This window comes from Triturus cristatus, chromosome 10, assembly GCF_964204655.1.
Source record: "Triturus cristatus chromosome 10, aTriCri1.1, whole genome shotgun sequence".
Taxonomy (NCBI): domain Eukaryota; kingdom Metazoa; phylum Chordata; class Amphibia; order Caudata; family Salamandridae; genus Triturus; species Triturus cristatus.
The window spans coordinates 372952446-372979611 of NC_140593.1; the positions used below are offsets into that span (position 1 = coordinate 372952446).

Sequence of the window (27166 nt, forward strand, 5' to 3'; positions counted from 1 at the left end):
ACAGATGTCGGGCCCATTTGAGCTTGTTGTTGATCCTCACTCCAAGGTAATCAAAAGCCTCCACTAGCTCCAGTGTGGTGTCATTTAGCTTGATGTTATTCCTAAAGCTTTTTGAGGGTGATAGCGTCATCAGCTTGGTTTTTTATTAATCATATAATATTTATATTGATAATTGAGCACCTATTAACCCAAATGAAGGCCATGAGTTTATATTCATGGATTTGTGAGTGGAGTATGCACTTAAAATGGACCTAAAGTTATTCCGGTAACGCTTGTATTCCTCCCATAAAAAGACAGTGCTATTAACTAAAGATACAGAGGTTGCTTTGATGCAATTTAAATATGTATTAAGATTCACAGTTATATTGATTAAATTGTGCAGTAAGCATGAAAGTCTACTTGAATAATCGTCTTCTCATGGCTCGGATCTGAAATTACAATATGCGGTTATTCAGAGTTTGAATGAGTGAGAGCACTGCCCTACGGTGCTTAATTTGCAAAGTAAACACAAGTGCAGGGCCAGGAGGACACTGAATCGTGCACCAACCATTGTCCCAGCCAGCACTGTCAGTATAAGCACACACCTATCAACACACTCCAACAGGTACAGCACTTCCAACTATTCCAGGCCCTCAAAGCTAAAAGAATGGCTGTGACGGCAGGCATTAGTCATTTTTAAAGTATATTGAATTAATAATAAACTGTTGTTGTGCTCATCTCTAAATAAAACAAACAGTGCCACCTGCCATAAGTGCAGGTGTCCGTTAAGTGCCGACGCTGAGCAACAGAAACCATCAGCACAAATTAAGCACTGCTGCCATAAATTGGCAGTGCTCCTGCCTCTTCCTACTTGTGGTCCCCCTCCTCTATTTGGAGTCAGTGGAGGTGCTGGCTTCCTCTGGCACAGCCTCAGATGGCTCCCCATCCAAAGACTTTGATCTGACGGCCCATCCGCCACAGGGCCATCACGTCACCGTGACAGTCATCATTCCTTTTTACAGCAGTGCAACCGATACTAGATTTTCTTGTTCAGGACAGCAGTGCTATGTGTGGGTGTCCCAAACTGGAAAAATTGCAAAATGACCACAGCACCATGTGCGTCAGGGCCACAGTTTTTGTTTTTCAAAAACAAACCTCTTCTTTGAGAGCTTTTTTTTTAAAAGTTTGCTAAGCCATGCCACCAGTATGACTCCCACTGGCCAAACTCTGCAGCCTTGCTAGCAATTGCCAGGCCGGAAGCTGCTCTGAAGATTTTAAGATCCCCACTAGGCAGGCAGGGATCTCTAAATATAGTGGGCTGTCCACCATCTGGGGAATGGGGGTCATTTCCTCCACTTGACCAGGCAGGATAGTGTGCCGCCTGCTCCTTTCTCACTCTGTCTTTCAGCGCCAGGATGCCCGTTGGGTTGCAGCGCGCTCTACAAATATAAATACATACATACATACATACGGTCTACACCACCCTGTATATATTTCAATGCAAATACAAGCAAGCGGCTTTCTGAGCTGAGTGCTTCTCACCTGAAGACAGAATTCCCATCTTCATTAGGATTTGCCAGACACCTGCTGCTGAAGATCTTCTTTGGACAGAGGGACAATACTGTATAAGCCAGTCAACTAACTCGGATCCAACAAACGTCTTCCTGAAAAGAAATAAAAAGATACAAACCATATTCATTTTGCAAAACATTTCAGTAGTCAGTGTTTAATTCGTGTCAATGGCTGCAGAATATGGACATCAACATTCATGATTGGAAACCAAGATTAGTTTTCCAGCACTAAAGGAAGAGAGAAAAAGTGGAGAAAGAAGGTCAAGGAAAAAGAAAAAAAACAGTGAAGGAGGGAGAAAACTGTAATTAAAAAGGACGTGCAAGAATACGAGAGAGAAGTGGGGAAGCGGTGGGTGGGTGAAAAAAGAGCCATAATGGTGAATCAGGACTAGGCAGTCTTGGCATTCAATGAACCCAACATTTGGCAGCGTATGCCTTTGACTGGTATGTAAATCGGTGTATACATTTTGAGTTTTTTAACATATTAGGCAGTCAATATTGTACACGTTTATCAGTGTTATTCTCTGAAATGTGAACTGACCAGGTAAATAAATTTAAGGGTATATGAATGTGGAGTAACGGCTTGAGTGGCTGACTTTGAAGCTAGGGAACCGGTTTGAGTCTTGGCAGGAGGCTCCTCATCCTGCGATTCTGGGCTAATCCCTTTGGGCCTTATCACGAGTTTGGCAGTCCATAGGACCGCTGAATTCGTGGTGGCGGTCCGATCAACACCACACTGTGAGCTCACCCGCAGTATTATGAGTGTGGCGGTCAGACTGCTGTGACCGACTAGGATCAAGGATCTTGCGGCAGTCACGCAGCGGTCATGCATAGCAATATGAAGTTGGTACCAGTGCGGCACCAACAAGCATATTAGGATTTGCCAAACCACCACTCTTTCCATGGCGGCGAGCCCGCCATGAAAAGGGAGGCGGTAAGGTGGCCGCTTCTGGGAGTGCATGTAGGGGGCACATGTAGTGCCCCCGTGGATTTTCACCCCCATTTCCTGCACGGTGTGGCATGTGGCATGAGCAAACCAATTGTATAGCTAGACTAGTTGGCGCCTGTGATATTCCCTGCAGTGGCCACCCCACGCTGTATGTAATAGCGGGGGTCTGCTGGCGATATCTGCGGTCATGTGTAAGAGCGGGAGGGGGGTTGCTGATGATGTCGCAAGTAAGAGGGGAGGGATACTGCCACCACCAAAACTCATACAGCCCGGGGCAGACTGCCCCCTCCTTGCTACGCCACTGGAGCAAACAGGCACATCATGTATGCCGCACCATGTAGGAAGGTGCAGTCAGCGGTCGGACAGTGGCGGCCTGCATGTTAGGCTCTTCTATGACAGGCTGCCACTGTCAGACCACCGCAGGACCATCCGCTTGATCAGGAGTTTGAGTCATAATCTGGCAGGCGTCAGCACCATGGTTTTGGCGGTCCTACAGCGGATGATGTGTTGCACCATCCGTTGTAGGACCGCCAAAGTCGTAATAAGGACAATAATCTCTCCGTTCCTAAAAATGAATGTGTCTGGCTGTAATGCAACTGTTGCTCATGTAAAGCGCTCAAATACCTTCGGATCGAGTTGGTGCTATATAATGCTGCAAAAGAAAAAACTCCTAAAATTGGGCATACTGATATTCACAAAATGGCACTGCTATGTTGGTGAACAGAGTGTATTCTACTAAGGGAACATGGAGCCTAACTATACAGAATATATAACACTCGTAAATTCACAACTATTACCAGACAAACAGCGCGTTTCATATTAAACTACAAAGTAAAACTGACATTAGTGATACATAAACTAGAATTTTTAGACCTTGCAGTAATTAATTGTCACGACAAGTAATTATGCTATCATTTAGATTTAAAAACCCTTTTAAAACATTTTCATGTTCATTGAATCTTGTGTTAAATCAGCCGTGCACATCCGCCACTTAAAATTAGTTCATGCTAAAATGAACATTCTCATCCACAGAATAAATATACACACGATGCTCAGGGAGGCACCTTATTCTACTTTTATGATGACTTTTCTAAATTCGGAATAATTTTAAACACATACAAATTTCTAGTCCTAAATATTGGTTACAAAATGATTATCTCATTGGAACAGGATTTATATTAACTCCAACGAGGCGATATTTTTTATAAACGTTTTTAGAGCCATGATATAAATATCAGACTACATTCTGAGAGCTATATTATGAAATCACACTCTCTTCTGTATTATGGTAACTCTCAGACCTTTCATTCTTGGGCTACGGTCCCTTAGAAGGGTGGCCACATTCCTCCATTATTGTAGAACACCGTATATCAATAACTAGAATCTCTCTTTACATATAATTCATGTATTTAGCTACTGTGAAGTGTTGTGCAGTGCAGCATTGCCTTTTGGAAAAGAACAACTTGATTGGTTAGAGGGGAAGTGAGTGTCCAACGACCAGGCTTAGTAACCACAACCATTTTTTCTTCAGAGCAGTCCTTCTTCCTGGTCAATCGCAGATGAAGGTGAGCCTGAAAGGTTGGTATTTCATGAGCAGACTGAACTTCATGTGATTACTTTCTGTTAAGTTAGGGTCAAAGGTGTTCTAGAGTTTTTGGTCCTTGTACACCCAAAGATCTAGCCCTGTGTTACATTTCTTTAAATTATCAATTTTCAGTCCAATGGGCTGAAATAAAGCAAAAGGTCTTTGACAGGTGCGTAGTGAGATGTTAGCGTCTGTAGATGAGTGGCACGTTTGCCCCAGTAAGACTTGTGTATGGTGCACAGTGATGTGTATACGGCCATGGCATCTAGAGGGAGCCAGTGGACAACATTAATAGCAGGTTTGATGTTGTGCTATGTTCTAAGGCTAAAGTTATGAGAGACAAGGGAACCCAAAGGTAATACACTAGGGACCTTGGGCGTTAACTTATTACAAAAAACAGTGGACCCTAGTAGTTGGGGGATTAAGATAAGGATAGACAGAAACTAAATAGTATTTATGTCCTTTGTCCAGCCGGACAGGAATTTATTTGGCGATGCACAAATTCAGAAAGTAATGTCAAGGGGGCACAGCCCATGACCTACAGTGAACAAGACAAAACAACAAATATAGGCAACAGCGAGCAAATCGGTCTGTAGACCTATAATCAGTGAACAGACTTGATTATAATTTGAGTGACCATTGTACATAGCATTCACAAGCATATTCAGTACATATGATCCTATTGTGTCGACGACGTTTCGATGCCGAAAAACAAAATAAATGGCATCATCTTCAGGACAAATATATAAATCATGTTTGTCTTGGAATTATAAACAATTTGCCTTTCATGCAAGGCTGGTCCATAAAGCGGGGAAGGTCGTTCAGGTAGAGAAAGTCGAGGATCCCCGCCAGAGATGCCGCGTCCTGCGATTCTGCAACCGGCACCACTTGAGCCGTGATCTGGACAGTTTCCTTGATAAATACGTGGGATATCCTGATATCGACGCACCACTGATGGTCTTAATCTTTCTCTACCTGAACGACCTTCCCCGCTTTATGGACCAGCCTTACATGAAAGGCAAATTGTTTATAATTCCAAGACAAACATGATTTATATATTTGTCCTGAAGATGATGCCATTTATTTTGTTTTTCGGCATCGAAACGTCGTCGACACAATAGGATCATATGTACTGAATATGCTTGTGAATGCTATGTACAATGGTCACTCAAATTATAATCAAGTCTGTTCACTGATTATAAGTATACAGACCGATTTGCTCGCTGTTGCCTATATTTGTTGTTTTGTCTTGTTCACTGTAGGTCACGGGCTGTGCCCCCTTGACATTACTTTCTGATTTTGTGCATCGCCAAATAAATTCCTGTCCAGCTGGACAAAGGACAAATACTATTTAGTTTGTGTCTATCCTTATCTTAATCCTCCAACTGCTAAGGTCCACTGTGTTTTGTAATATGTTCTAAGGCTAAGGCAGTTCCTTGATGTCTGCTTCTAAAGTTCATGATGCGTTTGAATGAATTTCTAGTTGAGAGCATAGTAGAAGATGTTTCAATTGTTAAGGAGTGCAATGATGAAGACTTTTGGCAGCTCAATTCAGTATGAATTTGAAGGAGACTCTTAAGAGTAGACAGAGCTGCATTCTTCACTTTTTAACACAACACTGGCTATGGGAGCAAACATAATACTGGTATTGAAGAGGATCCCAAAAAGTCACACTTACGATAATGGCACAAGGCATAAGGCTTCTGCTAAGCTTTGTAGGCCAGGCAAACAGTGGGGATTTAGGTTCATGACATATGACCTCTGTGACTGAACAGAATATGATACCACTGTAAGTGGTTCAGTTCTAGTCTTGGCAGCCCAACTTCTCACAAATGATGCGCCCCTTGGCAAAGCCGGTGTTCTTCCTGTGTCTTTATTCCAGCAAAAGAACAGAGCAATTGTGATAAACCTCACAAACTAAATTCTCTCTCAAGCATTAGGGGTTAACAATTCTCCACTTCAGTGGTAGTTCTTGTTTTGAACTCAGAAGGATGGAGACCGTGAAGTCCTTCCTAGGAGGTAACTTTTACTTCTCGCCTATTAAGCTAGCTGCAGATGTCCCTACATATGTTTATCTGTAAGTGAATATAGGTTTTAAATAACCAGGAAAATATTTAGGAAATTCTCATAAATTGCACAGTTGCATCTTGATTGTACTCAATTTTGTTTTGGATTACAAAAGGATCATGTTGTCTATTCAAAAGATGCACAACATCAAGGCTTTGTCCAGACCAATGTTTACTTCACCAATTTTCTCAACAGTACTTCTGATTTGTCAGGAATGTCTCCTTTTCTGGTCCACTTTCTTCCCATAACAGCCATCATCATGAGATTGGGGCTGTGGCTCAATAACCAAAGGTGCCAGTGAGGTATTTACTGTGGGACAACTTCTACTCAGGATGTGTTCTTGAAAAAAATCTACATAAACATAGGACAGGAAATTCCATATGGCAACATCTCTAAAGAATAATGCTAAGGAGAAGAGATTTAGCATCCCACACTTTAAGCATGATCCAGAGTATATTGTCCAAATGACTAATGCATGACCAGCATCTTCAGATTAACATGGTCCGGTCTAACTGAACATGGTCCAGAGACACATGATCAAGATTCCATATTACTTATCTGGCAGGTTCACACAATCAGCCAAAGGATGCTTCTTGATCCATTGTTGCTCAACCTCAAGTGCTGAACTGTGACCAAATGGTTTGAGGAGATGGAACATCAGGGATGCTAGTTTTAGTGAGTCTGGTTTTAACGATTAAATATTAACTTCCTGGCCGAAATTGAGATATAAGGTCTGGCATACATGTACTTCAAAGTCTGAAATGGGAGCAGGATGTCATGGGATTACATTTAATGGTATTTACTCATCCATTGTTGAGATCATGCAAATCTCTTGAAGTATTCAATATACACACTAGCGTGAAAGACCCTTTTGGTGCGAATTCATCTTTTTTCCTTTAAAGTCTATGGCTCTAACAGGTCGTGATTGAAAGTCATCTGGGTGCATGAAAAGACAAAGAAAAGAGCATCTACCCTTTCAAGGATTCTGAAAGGTAGAAGGGAGAGTTGTTATCATGCAATTTTATGGCCATAGTAGTTGCAGCTTTAGAAACACTTATAGCATACCTAAGTAAGAAAGGGTGTAAAAGGCTGCTGAAAGTTTGTTTTTGAGAATCTCCACATTTCTGGAGAAATAACAGCTATTAAATGTCTTTATGGTGAATTCTACACCATGCTTGACAAAAGACTCTATAGTAGGCTCACATGCAGTATGATCTGTTTTTTCATGCATGCAAATTTTCCAGAATTGTACATTTATAAATCAGATAGTTACTGAGGGCCCTATATATTCTCATCATATAGCTTCAACAGGAAATAGAGAACTAAGAGTGGGAATAGCCAGTATCCAAGTGTAAATTGTTAGTGATCATGTTGAAATTCGACAAGGACAAGACAAAAATTCAAAAATTAATAATAGGCACACCCACAAGTGGATGACAGACTGCCTGTGGCAGATCACAGCCAACAGGTACATCATTCTGCTGTGCAAAGAGGTAATATAGTATTCTGAAATTGAAAGAATTTGTTTAGATGCCCATTTTATTCCATTTGATAAAATAGCAATCTCTCCAGGTTTATAAACTTAAGGTCCCTGTAAGAAATTAGGTTTTTGATAGAGGGGGGAAAACCCTACTCTGACAACAACAACAATCCTTGTCAGGGTGAACCACAAATTTCACTAAATTAACCTGTGTTCAACCCTCTGGTAGCTTGGCACAGAAGCAGTCAGGCTTAAGTTAGAGCACTATGTTAAATATTTATGCAGCACTCAAACAGTAATAAAGTGAAGACACAACGCAACAAAAATCCCACACCAATGTAGTAAAATAGAAAAATGTTTACTATATAAAATGACACCAAAATGAATAAAATCCACAGTAGAACCAGAGATATGCAATTTTAAAGTCTTAAGTAAAAGTAGCACCAAAAAGTACAAAGTGCCAAATGTGGTTATCTGGTTGTGCCGGACCAGAACAATGGCACAAGTTCAGGCCAACTGCAATAGAGTGCAGGCCGGGAACAGAACTGAGTACATCACACTGGAAAGTGTACCTGGTTGTACTTGGGCTGAGATGCAAGGCCTTGTGACATGGTGCATTGGCTCCAATGAGGTCACAGATCAGGAGCTGAAAGGTGCTGCGATGCAAGGTCCTGCATCGAGTTGCTTCATGTTGCATCAGTTCTGATGATGACGCCGATCAGAAGCAGTTGCTTCATGTTGCATCAGTTCTGATGATGACGCCGATCAGAAGCTTCTAGGGAGCATGTCACACCTCAAACAGCAGGACAGTCTTCTGGTAGCAGCAGGTCAGTCCTCTGGAGAACAAAGCAGACCTCAAGCAGCCTCTGGAGTACAAGGCATCCATTCTGAAGTCTTTTATAGGTTCAATAGTGTACTGAAGAGGAGGTTCAGGGAAAGCAATAGTTCTAACTGGTGCCAGCCATTGAAGGAGTAAGGGTGACATCCTGGCTACACCCACATCTGGATCTAGAAAGTCGTTCCCTCCCCCCTGCCACACTCCAAATACTCTGGGGTGACAAAAGACTGGTTTCAGGTTCCTTCGTCTATGTGCTGGAGGCAGTCCTTTGAAAAATAAGTGGGGCAGGGAACAGCTCTGCCCCACCCATCCGGGCAGGATGGCCCATCTTGTCAACACATAGTCACCATTTGTCTCACTGTCTGGGAGGAATATACAAAGGCCGACAGTTAAGCTATTCACAGTCATGTGACCAAGGACACAGACAGCAGGCACCGAATGATTAGGGCAAGCCAATGCCAACTTTCTAAAAGTGTAATTTTCTTATTTACAATCTGACTTTACAATTAAAGAGGATTTTAAATTTCAATTCATTTGAGTCCAAAGTAAATTGACATCCCTATCTGTTCTTAATCAAACATTGGCACTTATTAAATGTAATAGGGTAACCCAATGTTATCCTATGGGAGAGATGGGCTTTCAGTAGTGCAAAACAAATGTAGGAGTTTTTCAGTACCAGGATACATAAAACTTAAAAACAGATGCCCTACTTTTTACATAGAATACCTGTGGGCTGTTTAGGGTCTACATCAGCAGTGACATATGCATTTTAAAAAGGAAGCTTTAGGCCCAGCAAAAGCCTTATTTTGATAGAAAGAATTGTCAGTTTTAAAACTGTACTACATTCTGCAATTGCAAGCCTGAGACGTGTTTTAAACTGCTACATAAGTGGGTGTCACAATGAGTGCTGCAGGTCCACTTGTAGCTTTTAATTTTCAGGCTCTGGATACATGTAATACTATATACCAGGGACTTAGAAGTAAATTAAATATGCCAATCAGGTGCACAGAGTCCTAATGCCAACAAAAACAAAATTCAGAAAACATGAGGGGTGAAGGCAAAAAGTCTGGTGAAAGACCATACCACAAATGATAAGTCTAACAGTCCCTGTAGACCCCCAGGCTCATAACTCCTTAGGAATTATAGATGGAACTATGTTGTACTGTGTTGCCCTGAATTTACATGTTAGACTGCTGCTCATGGCTGGAAACTCAGCCCAAGGATTTAATATGTAGTAACATTATTTCACTACAAGGTTTGACAATGTGAATGGTCATCCAGTGCACTAGATCATCCTGTTCTCACTAATGAGAATACATTCATGAGGTTTAAATTCATAAACAAGGTCATGGACTGCACTTCATTTGGAGATAAAAATCAAGTAAACATCATGGAAGAGTAATATGCATCAGAAACTCTCAAGTCAGCCATTATTTTCTAGCAGAGGCTCTATTAATCTATGTAGAATAAGCAGATATATTGCTGGAAAGCTGGAGCCTATTTACACCCTTTATGTAGAAGGATTTATTATGCAAGATCCAGAGCCTTTTGTCAATCGTGTATTGCAGATCAACAGCAGGATGTCAACATTATTAAGAAAACATAGAAACCCTATTTTTTTCATTAGCTATAACAAAACTTACCGACCTGGTGCATATTCATATGGGTTGAATTTAAATATTTTCAACATCAAGAGATCATTTGTGGTGACCACTGTCCTTCACAAGACTTAAACAGAAGTAAAACAAAAATGCAGATCTTGAAATACAGAAGGGCAACACAAATGCAGATACAATTTCACATATCAAGAGATCTAAAAAATGTTGTGTTCAAGCATATGATAACACAAAGGGTTACTATCTTTTGAGGTTTAACCCTTGAACATCAATGAGAAGAGCAGTCCAGCCATTTGGGCTAAAAGACAAAAGAACAAACTCTAAAACTCCAAAAGAACAAAGTGTAAGTGGCTCTTCTTCAGAAGACAAGAGACGTATGCCCACCAATCCTGGAAGGTGGAGAAAAAAGGAACATGCTGAGCATCACTGTGAGATGGTTGGTAAATTAGTAACAGCCAGCATCTCATCCAAGGACTCGAATAGTCACAGGACGCAGAGGTGACAATGACTTCCATTGATGTAAGTCACTGGTCCGATGTAAGAGATGGCATTGGATGGTGAAAAGTATGTTTATTGTGGAGTTACAGATGTACTGGAGTATGATTCTACTTGAAGTCTACAGTAGTCTTAGTGGGGACATTAATTGTGTGTTGTTGGAATGAATGACCACTGGCCTGGGCCCTGGTGGTCGCAGGCTTGTTTATTCTCACCATGATAGCAAACACGCCTGCAAGCATCAGTCCTGCTTCATCATCATGGTACTAGTTTGTATTATATATAACAGGAATAATATGTAGAGAACCAGGTTGTACCCTACACCAGACAAGGGTATAGGTGGCCTTATCAGCTCCTCGCGTAGTCACAGCACCCTCCTAGCAGAGCAGGGACATAAGGGGATGGGGACCCCAGGGGGCAACCAGCCCAAACGTAAGGGGCTTAAGGAAGTTACTTTATTGTAGACAGTGAAGGACACCTGTAATCCAGATTTACTGTTTGGTGCAGTTTATCCTAAATGTCCAGTCATTTCCTGCCTCAACCCGGCAATCTGATTCCTACACAGTTTCCTAGTTTACAACAGGATGTTTTCCCCTAAGCCGCCGTACCATTAAAATAGAATTTCACTCTTACATTGAAATGATCCATGACAGCACTTTGCATGTTATGATGTGCGAGCCCGCACTTCGAAAGTTCAAAAGCAAAACTACAGGTCTCAGAAATAAAAATACCATTTTTTTAAAGCCCAGGTGTGTCTGACGGTGCCAGAAATTACTTGATGTCACTTGGCAGTTATATCTGTAATATTAAGTAAGCAGCCCGAAAAGTGCTACTGGACAGACAAGAAACACCAGGAAATACTGCCATGCTTTAAAAAGCACAAAAAACGAACACAAAGAGGATAGTACCCGCTCCTACCTTCGGCCCCGCCATTCGCCAAATAAATCTCGGGCAGGTTTTTATTTGTCAAAACAGGTGTTCCATAAGGCTGTGCTCCCCTCGGCTATGTGCTCCCCCTAATATTTGTCAGCTCCCCTATGACGTAGGGGGAGCACATACCGATGGGAGAGCGCAGCTCCTTAGAACACCGGCAGTATCCCTGGGTTAAAAAGTGTACATCTTTAATTCAGACGGTAGCTCCTGCACCAACCAGAGCCTCAGATAAGCCCTCGTGTATGTTGTTTGAATACATTTTGGACAAAGCATAAACAGTGAATAGCTAACCAATCCCGCCTCATTTTAGGAAACAGCACAGCAGCAACTAGTTAGTTAACACATTCCCATTTTAAAAATGGCTTATTTAGAGCTTAGCTTCATCCTCTTCAGTTGTAGCTATCTTTATGTCAGGACGAGCACAGTAAAAATTATTTTGGAAAGATGAAAAGAGAAGAGTAGACTAATTTCTTCCAAGCCAAGGCTTCTTTCCATCATTTATTCTTTAAAGAAGACCATCATGTTTCCCCATATAAGCAAATGCCCTACTTCAACACAATTTTAACAAGTGTGAAAAAGGAAATGCATACCATACAGGGACATAAAGTATACATCGAATTTAACCACAAAAGCTGCAAGTACTGAAAAATTAATGCTCATTGTTATAATCCAGAAAATAATGTTTGATACGAATCGGTCAAATAGGCCCTTCACATTTCCGCTCTATAAGGAATGCTGGCCATATTTATTTCTCAGAAACTGTGCAGTAAAATACACCATTAGGACCATTACTTTCAAACATTTTATTTGGAGGGGAAATTACCTCCCTGACCCCTCCAGTTGAGATTGGCCTCCATATCAGGCCTTAGGTCTAGAGGGGTTCCTAAGTCTACCATAAACGCAAATAAATTCCCAATTTTCAAAAAAGGGAATAGGGTTTGCCCAAGCAGCTGCTTAATGCATGATAGATGGAGCGGCAATGTCAAGCCACTTCAGATGGACTATTAGGACCCGTGGAGCAAGGCCTTCCCCTGAGGTGACTGGTCATGAAATATGCCACCCTTGAGACATGCAGTTTATCCTGCATTTTAAGGCAGGATTTGACAAAGACTGAAGCCTTCTACAAAAATCCCTGATAAAATGCAGGGTTCAGCTCAAACCAGTTAATGCCCTACATAGCCTCTACTGAGAATTCTGCATGTATTTTGTGTGGCCCCAAACAGGATCCATAGGTGGTTTGCTCTATTTTAAAGGGCTTACCTGGGAAGTAGGCTGCCAGCAATTTTATTTTATATGTATAGAAAGAAAGTAGGACATAAATCTGAGTAACTGCAGTGCTCACTGGCCAGATCGAAAATGTGGTACCACTGCAGTGTTTGTTGTACACTGACAACACAACTTTTGACCCGATCAAAACAGGCCCACACTGACATCTGAAAAGCTTTAGTAGTTGCAGCTTAAAGAAAAGTCTCACTTCCGCCAAGGGCAATCGCAAAGCCCTATAATGAGAAGGTTGCATATCCCAAAGAAAACCTGTAGAATTAACGAACAGCAAGTGGATGTTGAGTAAGCTATTGGGACAGGAATTTCAACAACAAAGCTGCATGATTAGCCATAATTCTAAGGAGTGTTAGAATAACGATTTCTGGACAGTTCCTATCTGCTCAGAATAAAATATTAGCAGCATGTTTGGCAGCCCTACAAGGTGCGGAATTAAGGACATGGGCACGCAAAACCCTTGATAAAAAAAGAAATTATTTTTCAGGGACAAATAGGCAGAATTTCCTGCTGTTTCTAAAATAATGATTGGGTATTAAATGTGTGAGAAAAGTAGCAGCTTCCAAGCCCTGGCTGTTTTGTGCTAGGGCAAGGACGAATCCTGCTGCTTGTAGACATCAACAGGGCTTATGGGAAGCTCAACTTTTAGCATGGGTTATCCATAAATGCCATTGACTACAGAAATTAGGTCTAAATCATGTGTGGTTTATCTAATCAGACAAAACAATATATCGAACTCTGGGCCCTAAGTATGTGTGCCTTGCACAGTTTCCATGCCAGGAATGCAATATTTACAGGAAGGTTAACTCATGCAAAAGCAGCCATTATTTATAGTTTCTTTGCCCTCAATGCAAAAATTGATCGTGGCACCCCAACAACCAGAGACCCTCTCGTTTTATATTAAAGTACTGAAAATGACAAACCACAATACTTCAAAACAATGTTTCTAGCAGGGCATGTAAGTTCAGAAAAAGTCCTTATAAGAACCACGGTTTGGATTTGAATATGGGAGCCTTTGCACTCAATGCAACATGATACCTGGCTGCTAAAATTATGTACTATAACAAACACTTTGATATGTTTTTAAGGTTAAAGAACAGTGGCACTTGTTACCTCTTTTTAGGTTTAGCTTGACAGCGCAAATGTTGCAATAACCTAGGTGAGCAACAGAAAAAAAGAGCTTTAAGAAGCACCACTGAGAGAGGATCTAGTACTCTGCCCACATCAGGATTTTCCACCACCCTTGATTAATCAATTTGTAATTTTGATAAATTTGCTTACATTGTTCATTTCCCGGTTTCATGTGGTTCAATCTTCGTCAGTATGGGTGAGTGAGTTAGATAGGTGTGATACCAAGCTTGGATGTAGCTAGCGGACTGAATGATGTGTGGATAATATAATTCCGTCCAAAGTACTTTGCTTTTTATTCACTGTATCGTGCCCTACTCCTTTGGCGTAAAGGGGCCCCTCTCTTTTTGCTAACCTAGCATTGGCCATTCATCCAGGATACTCACTTACATGAAGAACGCTCCCTTTGTTGTGGAGGTGGCCTTGCGATTATTTTTTGGTCTGCATCTCACACCTAATCTCTTTCCTCTTCTGCACCCTCTTTTCTTTCTGTCCTGGATATACTGCTTTACATTTCCTTCCCCTTCATCTCACCACCTTCCTCACACACGCACACACACACACACACACACTCAGCACACCCATTCACCTGCAAGCAGTGCTTTTTTTACTGTCACCTGATGAAAAGACAAATGGCACAACTCTATTTTATGAAAGCAGAGACTCCATTCTCAGTATTTTCACTAAATCATCAACATGTCTGCCTTTAATGCCAATGTCATCTGTCCTTTTCTTCACAGTAAAATAAGTTGTTTTACTTGTGATTTTTTTATGATTAATGAATCAATTTGTAATTTTGATAAATTTGCTTACATTGTTCATTTCCCGGTTTCATATGGTTCAATCTTCCTCAGTATGGGTGAGTGAGTTAGATAGGTGTGATACCAAGCTTGGATGTAGCTAGCGGACTGAATGATGTGTGGATAATATAATTCCCTCCAAAGGACTTTGCTTTTTATTCAATGCTAGGTTATGCATAGATGTATTAGAAATCCAGGTTCCAGTCAGAAAATAATATCTGGTTTGTAACCCTCAATAAAATCAAGCAAGTGACAGCTGTGCTTAGATAAGGATTGAACATTGATTATGTAATCAATTATGTTGCAACCATCCAATACATGGGCCTGGGTGCATAACCAGTAAAGAAACTGCCTTAAGATTGCTTACATTGCATACAGTTTGCAGGGCCTTCTATTGCAAGAGTATGAGCTGTAACTTTACAACTTCCCCTCACACACCGTTCCATAAGTTCCATAAGTTCCTGGGAAGAAAGGGAGATTCTAATTTGGAGACCAGGCAATGCAGAGCCAGGGGTCCTGTTGCTAGACGTGGGCCAGGTGCATATGGGCATGCATAGTGACCACTCTTAAATTAGTGCCAAAATGGTGGCACATGCTGTGTCAGAAGGTGAAAAGCAAAGCACTCTAACCAGCAGACTCCCGTCCTTCCAGGAAGGCACCCACCATCCACAACAGTGAAACCCTCCACATGTATGGCAACTCATAAACCCAACCGATCAGGGAAGGTGACAGAATAAAGTGCTATGTGCAGAGCCAAGTATCACATTTTAAACAATTTTGTAAACTCCATGACAACATAAAACTTACAAAAAAGCTAATTGAAATGCTAATATATAGTGTTAAGGCGGTACAATAAAGTGTGGCCTAAACAAACACTTTACAGTCCCAAAACTAAATGTAGGGGTAAAAACCAGGCTGGTCCAAAACCTGGACACTTACAGTGTATCCAGAGAAGGATGACCAGTGTCTGCTCTTACACTGGTCCTTAAATGGTGGCAAATGTTATGGCAGAGTGAAAACTAGAGCACATTGACCATCAGAATCCCACTCGCCAAAGTTAATGCCCACCATCCACAACAGATATCCCCTCTGTTTGTTTTCCGAGTTGGGAGAGATAAACTAAACAGGTGCAGTGGTTTTGACTGAGGAAAGGGCCATGCACAGAAGCAAATATGACATTTAAAACAATTTTGTGGGCAATGATGCCTTATAACTGTGAAACACACACATTTAAATTCAATTATATAGTATTAAGAAGCAACAATAGAAAGGGGCCTATACAAACACTTTACAATCCCAAAACAAAAACGTAGGGGGATGAAACAGGTTAGAATAACATCAGGAAACTTACAGCATACTTTTCCTTTTAAAGAAAAAACACAGACTGAGCACTGATTTACTGTGAGTTAGTCTAGTGTGTTGCTCATTTCTGAATTTCTAATCCACAAGACTGGACTGTCCTGCCTTGATACACTGAGAGTCAGGTTTTACATTGTGAACTCCTTAATAAATGCACCAGGGAAGGGATTTACACTACAAACTCTGACAAATGCAACAGGAATGGAGTTACATGTTATCTCTATGGCAACTACAATAAGAATTTACAACTTTAAGCTTGTTGCAAACACCATATGGAGGGAGTATGCATTGCTTGACAGTGAGAGATGATCCTACTCCAATATCTAGTACAGGAGGGGTTAAAGAGGCCTCATTCTCATTGTGTAAATGTATAATGTTAAATTTAGTACAGAGTTGTGAATGAATTAAAATTAGTTTCCTTTTTTTAAACATTATTGATTTATTAAGAATTACTATGCACATTGTGGAGTTCTATAATGTTTGGTTAAACTCTTTAATTACTTTCTTTTGCCTTTTGGCATTACTTTTTTGAACTATACTTAGGATATTCATTTTGTGATAAAAAACAAAGTGATAGTAACTTGTAATGTCTTCTTGAACTTCAGGAATGTCTTACTTCAGGTGCTTGTTTGATTACTAATGACCATCTAAAGTTGGATGCAGACAAAATGCAAGTGTTGGCTCTAGGGAATCATCATTAAATCTGGACTTCCATTTGGTGGTCCCTGGCTCCTGGCCCACTCTCAGCACCTGCTACTAAATCAACAATGATCTTACCTTTTGCCTACTGATTTTTTTTATTTTTGAGGCGCTTAATGAAAATTCTGCCTTGCTTCTGAGTTGAAGGACGAAAGTGATTGATTTAGGCTGCTATCTCATCCTGTTTAGATTACAGGAATGCAGTGTTGTTTGGCTTACCTCAATTGCTTGCTAATCTGTCGCCTTCGGTTTGTGCAAAATGCAACTGCCAAGATTTACTTAATTTCCATCTGAGCTTCTGTTAATAAATCTAAACTGGACTTCTTCCACATGTTATGAGTGAGTAAACAGGCATTTGTTTAAGACACTCTGCATTGTGCATAAGGCACCAGATGGCACATTTCCAGAGTATCTCAGCTCTCTGCTTCAGTTCTTTGTGCCACTTGACATGCGTTATTGTTCTTCTCATGTACTTTTGGTTAATCCATATTTCTTAGTTCTCGATGTTATACTGATTAAATTAGGGGTAAAAGGCTCTGCCCATGTGAGTGCAGGGAGGTGTGCCTGTGAGAGTGTATGGTGTGTCACATTAAATGTAGACCTAATGGCATTTCCAGTGCTTGTTTGTATAAATCAAAAATAAAATGAAATGTAGTCATTAGAATTATTTAAAGGTATACGCATTTTGATATGGCTTTTGTATATAGGCACAATATTCAAATTCACAGTTATTTGACTTTTTCTACATAAATCAATTAATTCTAAGCTTAATAAACACTGCTGTGCCAGGCTGATTAAACAATATAGGGCCCGACTTGGATGTCGGTGGAAAGCCATCCAACAGCTTGTCAGAGGCTCTCCTTTAAACAGCGATGGATTCCCTCCGACTGCCATATTACAACGCCAGCTGAAAGAGGAAGCCTGTGGGGGAATTCTACTGCGCTTCAGAGTGTCGGAAGGCATCATAATCCCAAAATGAGGGTGGAGCCAGCCTCTGCTCCGCTGTCGGGATTATGATGGCACTTTCACACAGCCTTTCCATGTCGGCCTTTCCGACATTGAAAGGCTGCCGGAAAGTGACTTTGGGGTTCCTAGCAGGGCACCCTTATGTCCTGGCTCTCTGCTGTGGGGCCTGGGGGGCACCTATGGTGCCCCCTAAACATCCCTGCACCATGTGGCAGGCACCGCACAGTGCCTGCCACACGGTACAGGGATGTTTACAGAAATCCATTTTTATAACAGCAGCTTGTACTGCAGGCCTTTTCCACCCACTGCACAAGATGCCATTGAAAAATGGATCTTTCCGACAGCCCACAGGGCGCTCACATCCAACTTTTGCAGTCAGAACCAATGAACTATGGTTGGGTGGTTCCAGTTCCACAGCAGTGTCAGTCGGACACAAGTCCGATTGACATCGTAATTAGGCCAATAGTGTGTTTAGCAGTTGAAGTAGGTCTGGCCTTCAAAGCACTGGGGTTCCCTTTTCAGATTTCTTACATTCTATGAAAATCAGTTATGGTCAGTGGGTCATCCCCCTTCCGCTAAACAATTGCGACCATGCAGTACCTGATATCTACCAGATGATTGCACATTCAGGTGTGAAAGCAAAGCTTTCCACATGCATCCTGCTTAATAAATTGCAAAACTGGGGTGATGAAAATATCTTGATACCCTGCTTTCAGACTGTATTTCGTTTAGCCTACAGGGCACTAGATTATATCATAATTAACTCAATATCAGCAAACCAATAATGCATGGTATGAAGAAGTCCATCATTGATAGTTATTTTGACTATCTAGCTATATTTGAGGTTGTCTGTAGGAACAATCTTTTAAATTAACTGGTTTGTTTCAACTACACTGATTAGGGCCACATTGGTGTAGCAGAAAAATGTTTACAAACCATGGCCTAACAAAAAAACTGTGAACTTGCCCCATTGTTGATTAGTTTATATTCTGAGGCTATGTGGAAATACTGGTGTCAATGCAGTTATGCCAAAACTAGGAGGGAAATAACAGATCTGTTTTTCAGTGTGTTGTTTGGCACAGTGTTGTTTGACTTAAAATCTGTCAGCCTAGCAGATATTTGAATTCCTTAAATAATTTCATAGTCAGCTCTAAAATGGATCAAGCAAAACCAAAGTTATTATTTTCAGCAAGAAGGGAGTGCTTAATGCTATCCTGATATTTGGAGAACACACGTCTTTTTTTAAAAACAGATTTTATTAGTCAAATGGCACATATACAGCAGGGCCCTGTACCCCAGAGGCGTCTGCACAATCAGAGCATATTATACTGACTTTGACATTTTCCTATTGAAACATAAAAGAAAAACTGAAGAGCAATACAAATAAAATCTAACACCCACCCACCCCAAACCCCTCCCCCCGATCGCACTAAACACCCGCACTAGACAGAGCCATTTTGATAATACAGTAGAGCTATCCACTGGAGTTCCAAATCGCGCCCCACTCCCTGGATCCTCCCAGGAGAAACCTAACCTTTATAGCTGAGGGACCCGTGCCACTGGAACCGGCTCCAGCAGCAGTGCCCGATAGTCTGCCCATCTTTTCTATATTTTAAAATGTTTGTTGGGGCACCCCCTGGCTGTAAAGATGGGTTTCTCCAGGCCCATGCAAAAATCCAAACCATTCTTCCATGCAGTCACTAAAGGGGGCCCCGTTGCCTTCCACGCCCTTGCTATGTCCCTTTTCGCCAATGTAAGGCCCAACAGCAATAAGTGTTGTTTGTAGATGTGGTCACCTATCCCCTACATGACATGTAACAGGGCACGTTTCGGTGAGCGGGGAAGGTCCCAACCCAGAACCTCTGCTAAACAAACGTGAAACCCCCTCCAGAAATGATCTAGTGAGAGACACTGCCAAACCGTGTGTATTAGCGTACCCTCCTCCCGATTACATCTAAGGCACACAGGAGAGGCAAACAACTCTGCCCTCCACAAACGTACTCGTGTATAGCAGGCCCTATGCAGGTATTTAAATTGGACTAGGTGTAAACGCACTGCTATGGCCGCCCCTCGTGGAGCAGCCAGGGCCGCCACCCAGTCCTCTTCATCCAAGGGACCCACATCCCCCTCCCAATCCCCCCGGTGTTTCTGTAGCGTGGAGGAACAATGAGTAACTAGGGATTGATAGATCTTGTGATCCTGGAAATCTCCCATAAAAACTTTGGCCTCAAGGGGGCTGAACTCAGCCATGGACTCCAAGCCCTTCAGGCTGGGGGACAGGGCGTGCCGGAATTGAAGGTATTTAAAAAATTGGTATTTCGGCATATGAAAGTTTGTCTGGAGGTCCTTGAAGGATTTCAAAACCGGACCCCTCATAACATCTCCCAAGACCGATATCCCTATATGATCCCAGCCCCGGAATCCCTGCGATGCAGCTAATTGCGGCAAGCGCCCATTATCCCAAAGGGGAGTTTCCCGCATCAGTGTATTCCACCATCCCATCCTTCGCAGCGCTTGCCTTCAGACCTGAAACATGACCTTTGTTGCCGATGGCAGCGAGCCCCTCAGCAGTGCCGAGTACAATATCCTATGCAGCGAGTGATCTCCCATAAGCCGCCGCTTGACCGTGTATGCCGGATCCTCCCTACTGCCATACCACCATTCGTTCAATAAAAGCAGGTGTGATGCCTGATAATATGAAAGAATGTCCGACGATGCTAGCCTTCCACACTAGGTAGATGAAAAACACGTTGCAGGGCCACACGCACCTTGCCCCCTTCCCACAAAAACTGCCCAAGAGCCGCATTGACTTGCCGGAACCATCAAGGGGAAATCGGAAAGAGGTGGTTCTGCAACTGATATAGAAGACGGGGGAGCGTGACCACCTTAAATATAGCCGATCTGCCATAAATGGTCAGGGGCATGCAGGACCAGGTCTTAATATCATCATGCACTCGCTCCCGCACCAGAACTAGATGGTGCTCCCAGGAAACTGTGAGCAAGTCCGATATAAACACACCTAGATATTTTAGTCCCCCCGTCACCAGCAGGACTGACGATACCTAGGCGCCCAGTCCCGCCCGATCCCCGAGAATCCACAACTTAGATTTACGGGGGTTCATATACCGTTCAGAGGTCTCCCCAAAGATTTGCATAATGCGCAGGAGCCGTGGCCCCGTTATGTCCACATTCGTGAGGAACAATAAGATGTCATTCGCGTATAATGCAATACTATTCGACAGTCCCTGTGCCTATTCAAAGCCCTGTACTTACGCATCCATTCGCACCCACACGGCCCGAGGCTCCATTGCGAGGGCAAATAGGTAAGGGGACATGGAGAACACACATTTGATAGTCTCATGTACATTACTTGGCTATGTGCAGATGTATGGGACCGTTCTCTAGAAAACACATGAAATTATAAAGTAAACTATCTAAACATGCAAGAGACAACCCATTAAAATCTGTTGATTACAATGTGAACTCTGTTTATTTTAAGCATCATTGCCTTATCTATAATACATGAAGTAAATGATAAACTTGTTTTAAATGAAAATACTGATGTTGCAGGGAAACTCACATAAGTAACCCTCATCTGGTGGGCTCAAAAATGTTGTTTGATAATGTAAAGCTGTTGATGCAGTGGAAGCAATGTAAAATTTCTATAACCATATTCAATATCACTAATTCATTTATACTGAATGTTTATAACCATGTGTTCGGGCCCATAAGAACACAACAATCGCTTACAATTATTGGGTCCTATGATGGACGTTTAGGTAGAGCTAATAGGGACTTGATAATGAAAAGACAGATGATATTCCCTTCATGAGGACCTATGATGAAGGAAATACCTAAGAATCACAGTCACAATTTGCAATATGTCAACAACTCACCAATAAATTACAAACTCTGATAACTTATCAAGTCACTTTTATCTAAATGTTTCAGAATATGATTGGTCAAAACCTGAATACAATAGGAAACAATATAAGAATCTTCATTACAACAATGTTACAGGTAAGAACACAAGTAAGAGAAATACAGCTTATAATGAAATCATTACATTATAAATCACAGGCATGAGTGGAGAGAGAAAGAGACAAAAGAAAACAGTTAATTGCAAATACCAATATGCAATTTGATTTTCATACGAACCTAGTGAACTAATGCATGACGTGCAATAGTGAAGAAGAGCTAACCTTTTGGCTGAAAAGGTATAGCTTAAGGCAACATCACCAACTGATGAAGTGCAAAGTAATCAGGACAGCCTCAGTCAGGTTTGCAAGACAGTAGCCAGCCAGAGTAACTCATAGAAAATAGCAGCAAAGCTCACCTCTCATAGGAAAAAGGCAACTCGCACTGTATTTCTTTCATACACTAGTAATTATACCCTAAATATTAAATGACTAACCCCCTAAAGTTACAATTCACAAATTCTTCAAGACCTTATTGGGTTTCAAAATAAAGTGATCCTCATCCCATTCAGTTTGTCTAAGTCTTTTAAAATCAGTTAATTGTTAATACGAACGATGTCATCCTCCGCGGAAGCAGGAAAAGAATCTTGCAACTTTATCCACGTCCTCCTGCACGTTTCACATTAGCTTGCAACATTTTTCGAAGAGTCATTCACAGAGGAGTAAATATTTAGCACAGAAAAGAAATTTCTAGAGATTACCTAGTGCATAACTAAACAAACTAAACAGCATTTCAGAACTAGTGAAGGACAAAATACATTTATTTTGCAGCCTGCATTTTAAGGGAGGAAAATAATCATTTTCAACATTGTTTTAAGGCCTTCATGCGAAATCATAAACTGCAAGCCAACAGTTTTCCTAGGGAATAAAACACACTTCATTATAAAAAAATATAAAACAAATACATAATGAATTTGTTAGAAGTGATGATTCGTTACTCCGACTAAACTCATAAACACAACCTAATTAAGCTAATTAATAATTATTATGTCTCTCTTGTGTTGTAAAGGAAGAGATAAAGTATTTTCCTCATGAAAAACTTTCTATAAGCGTTCTAGTTATTATTTTCATATTTCAACATAAAAGATTTTATAATCTAACAATTACTTTTCAGTCTCTTCCCTCATAATGCTTTTAGTCCACATAAAAAGAACTCTATATCTTTCATGTTTTTCTGCATGTCAATGTTATGTTTATTACTAAACGTGTTGTACTTGGCCTTTGCAAATGTTTTCGCATAAACTCATAAAAAGGTAACCCAGGTTATTTGTTTTTCACACCATTAGTCATTGATTTTTGTTAATAACACAAACATGAGCAGAGTTGATCAACCAGGATCATTTCGCAAAAATCATGCTTCATCACTGTCTGACTTCTCACCAAAGATTTATAAAATAGCACTTCTATACAGCATGTCTCCGTAGGTCCCTAAAGAATATCTGAAGGTGTTAATCCAAATATAACACGTAATAAGTCATCTATCAAATGCATTGTGTATAATGTGTTTGCCAAATATCGAATGGTAACTTGGTGATTCACATGCTTTGCACTGTTTTTCCCACTGAGATCCAACGTGAAGTACATGTTCGTCAAAACTGTGGTGTGGGTAAGTGTGGGTGCCGAGTCTGTTTTTATTACCTTTGATGAAATCTGATATAAAATATTGAGGAGTAATTTGACCAACGCTTGTAGTTCTGATCTGATTTGCCATGGTTTATGACCTGTGAATAGACAGCGCTTCCATGATCAGGTTGTCACTGGATGCCGCTGTTAATGTCTTCAAGCCTGCTCGAAAGCCACACTGAGTCAAGGTGATGCAGACCATGGACCCAATTTTGAGTTTGGCAGATGGGTTGCTACTTCACAGACCAGACGGCTATCCTGTATGTCCTATTACAAGTGCCAGAGAATATACTGCACTTGCAGTAACGCCGACGGGATATCCGTCACATTTGTGAGGGAGTAACCCTTCTGCCAAACTCTAATCCATGCACTATATTTTTAAATGTTATAGCACCCCTGAAAGCTATACATCAATATTCAATAGCATTACTGCCCTGCTGAAAGTGCAGGCCCATTTATACTAAATGTAAATTCGCCAATCTGAGAAGTGGTATGCTATAGAAACTTTTTTTGCCTGAACTGAAAGTGATTCTTAGTATGCCAGTGTAGTAAGGGCAAGGTGAATGGTTTCACAGAGAAAATCAAACTCTCCAATAACACATGTATTTGTAAACTACACGTTAACCTCAAAGGGGCATCTTGGCACTGAATAACAGATATTTATTCCTACCCAACTCATTGGCCATAACTTTATCTACTTCAGAAAGGCTGAGTGGACCCGTCGGGAATTGAACCTGTGACCATGAGGTCGAAAACAGCCGCCTGCTGTGGATGCATTAGTCCACTAAGCTACCAGACCCGGACAATACCCATTATGTTCCACTGAGTATTTTTTAAAGAAAATCTTCTAGAGAGGCTCAAGATTTCTCCTCCATCTGTCTCTCCTCACATCTTGTAACTGAAGACTGCTTCTCTCCATTGAATACTTGAACAGTATTTGTGAGGTGCAACCAGGCAATCGATCAAGTAACATTTGACACAGTGGACAGAGAGTATTGGTTTATAAAATGTCTAGGAGATTTCACAGCAAGTTGATTTAGGGAGAAAGGGATCAGGAGCAAGTTTACTTAACAGTAAGAAAAACCTTGGTGGTAGTTGTAGCTATTACATGTACTTGTAAGTGGCATTATAGTAAGCCAACTTCATGAAACATGCAGAAGCCTGTGTTGAACTTTCTGCATGTTCTTTATGGAGAGGCCTCAATGCTCACAAAGGGCCAAGTAGAACTGTGAGAAAGGGGACAGGGGCTGGTTTCTCCTTGTTAATCGGAGATAGAATGAATTGGATGTCATAAGTATTGCCTCACTCTGGAGAAAAAGCAGAGGATGGGGTGAAACTAATTGCATGGACTTCATTGGAAACCCACTCCTAGGATAAACTGCATAGAGACAAAACAGACCACTTATAGCAGACAATACCTCGCACTGGAAAATGGTTGGGTTGAGGGTTTGTCCTAGGGTTGCATATTGTTACATGATATAATCGATAAAAAATTACTGGCACCCAGTGTTTCATTTCATGGGTGAGGGTGGGAGCCAAATCAGTCCCATGCCCAGTTGGACCAGTTCTTAATTAGTAGGGAGCAGCCACAGCAGGTAAGAGCGGTGAGGCGGTGGGGCCAGGTGAGGGGGGATTTCGAGGGACGACCACGAGGGAAAATTAAATAAAAAATTAATTTTCACTCGTGGTCGTCTCTCGAAATCCCCCCCTCACCTGGCCCCACCTATCTTACCTGCAGCAGTCACAGATGGTAGGGAGAAAAAAACAAGGGAGTGCATTTAGTCCAAACATAACGGTAACAGCAGTTTTTTTAACTGAATGAAACAATATTAAAGACAGACAAAAAAGAATAAGCAAATCAAAGAAAATTAAAAGTATTGCATGAAAAGCAAGCCACAACAAGACAACAGTCAGTAAAAAGGTTATAATCCTCTAAATTACACTAAGGCACTGTGGGGAGTGAGACTACTCTCAGTAAGAAAGAGAGAAAAGACGAGTACAACTGCCTTGAACGATAAATAGAAGAGTTGTTTCTGTGTTTGGACATTTTTCTGTGCCTGAAGTAGATCAAATAACTTGTGATATTTTCCACTTCCTATATATGGAATCAAAAACATAATATTCAAACAGGAAACATAAAAAAATGCTTTAAGCTTTGCATATTCCTATTTAACATTCAGGCGCACTCATATGTAGGAAAGTACAAATGCAATACTATTCCCAGACAGTGTACATAACAGCACTGCTGCATGGTAATTTACTTTAATGGGAGTGACATTACTCCACCGCAGAAGCTACTTTAAAACCACAGGGCATTAAGGAAGAAAGAGCACCACAAAGACCTCTGGGCTATTGCAGAGCTTTACTTTGATCTCCTGAAAGATGACAGTCCTAGCTGACAGCTGCAGCGAACTACATTATCAAAGTCATTATATATCATTATGCAGCAAGAAAGAGAAGTAGATTGCATTTTTGGTAATGTCAAAGCATAGCATTCGCTCAAAACCTGTTTCTATATTTCCATTGTGGTTCCTGTATACTAACACTCTTATTTTCCAGCTTTCAGCATTTTGGACCCTGTAGTCTCAATAAAACATACTTATATGTATTCCAAAAATGTATTTTAATTATGGTGGGCTATAAGCACCTTTTCATGCTGAATCAGATCCACCTTTCTTCGATTTAAGAGTAGCCAAACACTAGTAGGAACAAGCATTTGCAATGCAATAGGTCTCGCATTTGCGAGAGTTTAAGCTACTAGCATTGCAAATGACAATGCCTTTCATTTGTTTTAAAAACCAAAACATAGATAAAAGACATTGTAATTTACAATGCGAATAGCTCAAACTCACGTAAATGTGAGACCTATTGCATTGCAAATGCTTGTTAGAGTCGGTGCTGACTCTCCACATCACTTGACTAATATGCCTTGATTGTACTTTCCATGCCGCTGTGGAGGAATATGTGTAGTTTACATTGTAAAGAAGCAGCTTTTGTGTATATATGTGTTAGAAAACCTCTGCACCACAGTGGTCTTCTTTCACTTGTACCACATCAAGAATGTCAGCAGTTATCGTTACAAAGTACCCTAAACATGCAGCCAGAGAGAGGACCGATAAGCGCATCTCTCATGGTAAATGAATTAGCAGCACTTTGCCAAATGAAGTTGCCTGCCATGAGAGTTTGATCTTGCACACTCAATAAATGCTTTCAGACTAATCAATAATTAATTGTTAATTTTCCTTCTAACTCCATCAGGGATACATGGGGGTGCTGGAACCCTGCCCCTTCCCATACTTCCATTGTCACTACGCCCAGCTAGCGTAGCCCCTGAACCCGGTCTGCGCTGAGTGGCCACATCAATGGCAGAACGCGTGCCACGTAATGACGTATAACATAACTACACGCATTTGCGCCAGTTGCGTCACCAACATACGGCCTGCCATGTTGGAACAAATTTTTCTCGCTTGCAACTCGTGCTCCATAAAAAAAGGTTTTGAAAATGTGAAATACGGAATTGCACATATTTCACGAAGAGCATTGTTTACCGGGACAAATACAAAGATGTACCTATTAGAGGTTTGTATCTTTAAGTGTGTTGCATAGCATACATCATAAGAAAACCTATGAATCAGTTCACAGTCGCATTCTCATAAGCGCAATGTGTTGCACAGTAGATAAGGCCTCAATTATTGAAGTCGCGGCTCAGCCACTTGCATCACTGTGTGATTTTGAGGAAATCGTTTTTATCTCTCCTGTCTCCGTTGCATGATAGATTCACAAGTACACATGAGTGCACATCGAGCACGCCTTCGGGTTTGAT

The 27166-nt window shown here is 41.2% G+C and overlaps 1 protein-coding gene across 1 annotated transcript in view; it reads right to left on the reverse strand.

The window, feature by feature from the left end:
* Positions 1-27166, reverse strand: part of RAPGEF5 (Rap guanine nucleotide exchange factor 5) — a 970266-nt gene that overhangs the window by 586008 nt on the left and 357092 nt on the right. Inside the window, exon 4 of the mRNA XM_085631598.1 lies at positions 1522-1643. Coding sequence (XP_085487724.1) covers positions 1522-1643 — 122 coding nt within the window. The remainder of the gene's footprint in view (positions 1-1521; positions 1644-27166) is intronic.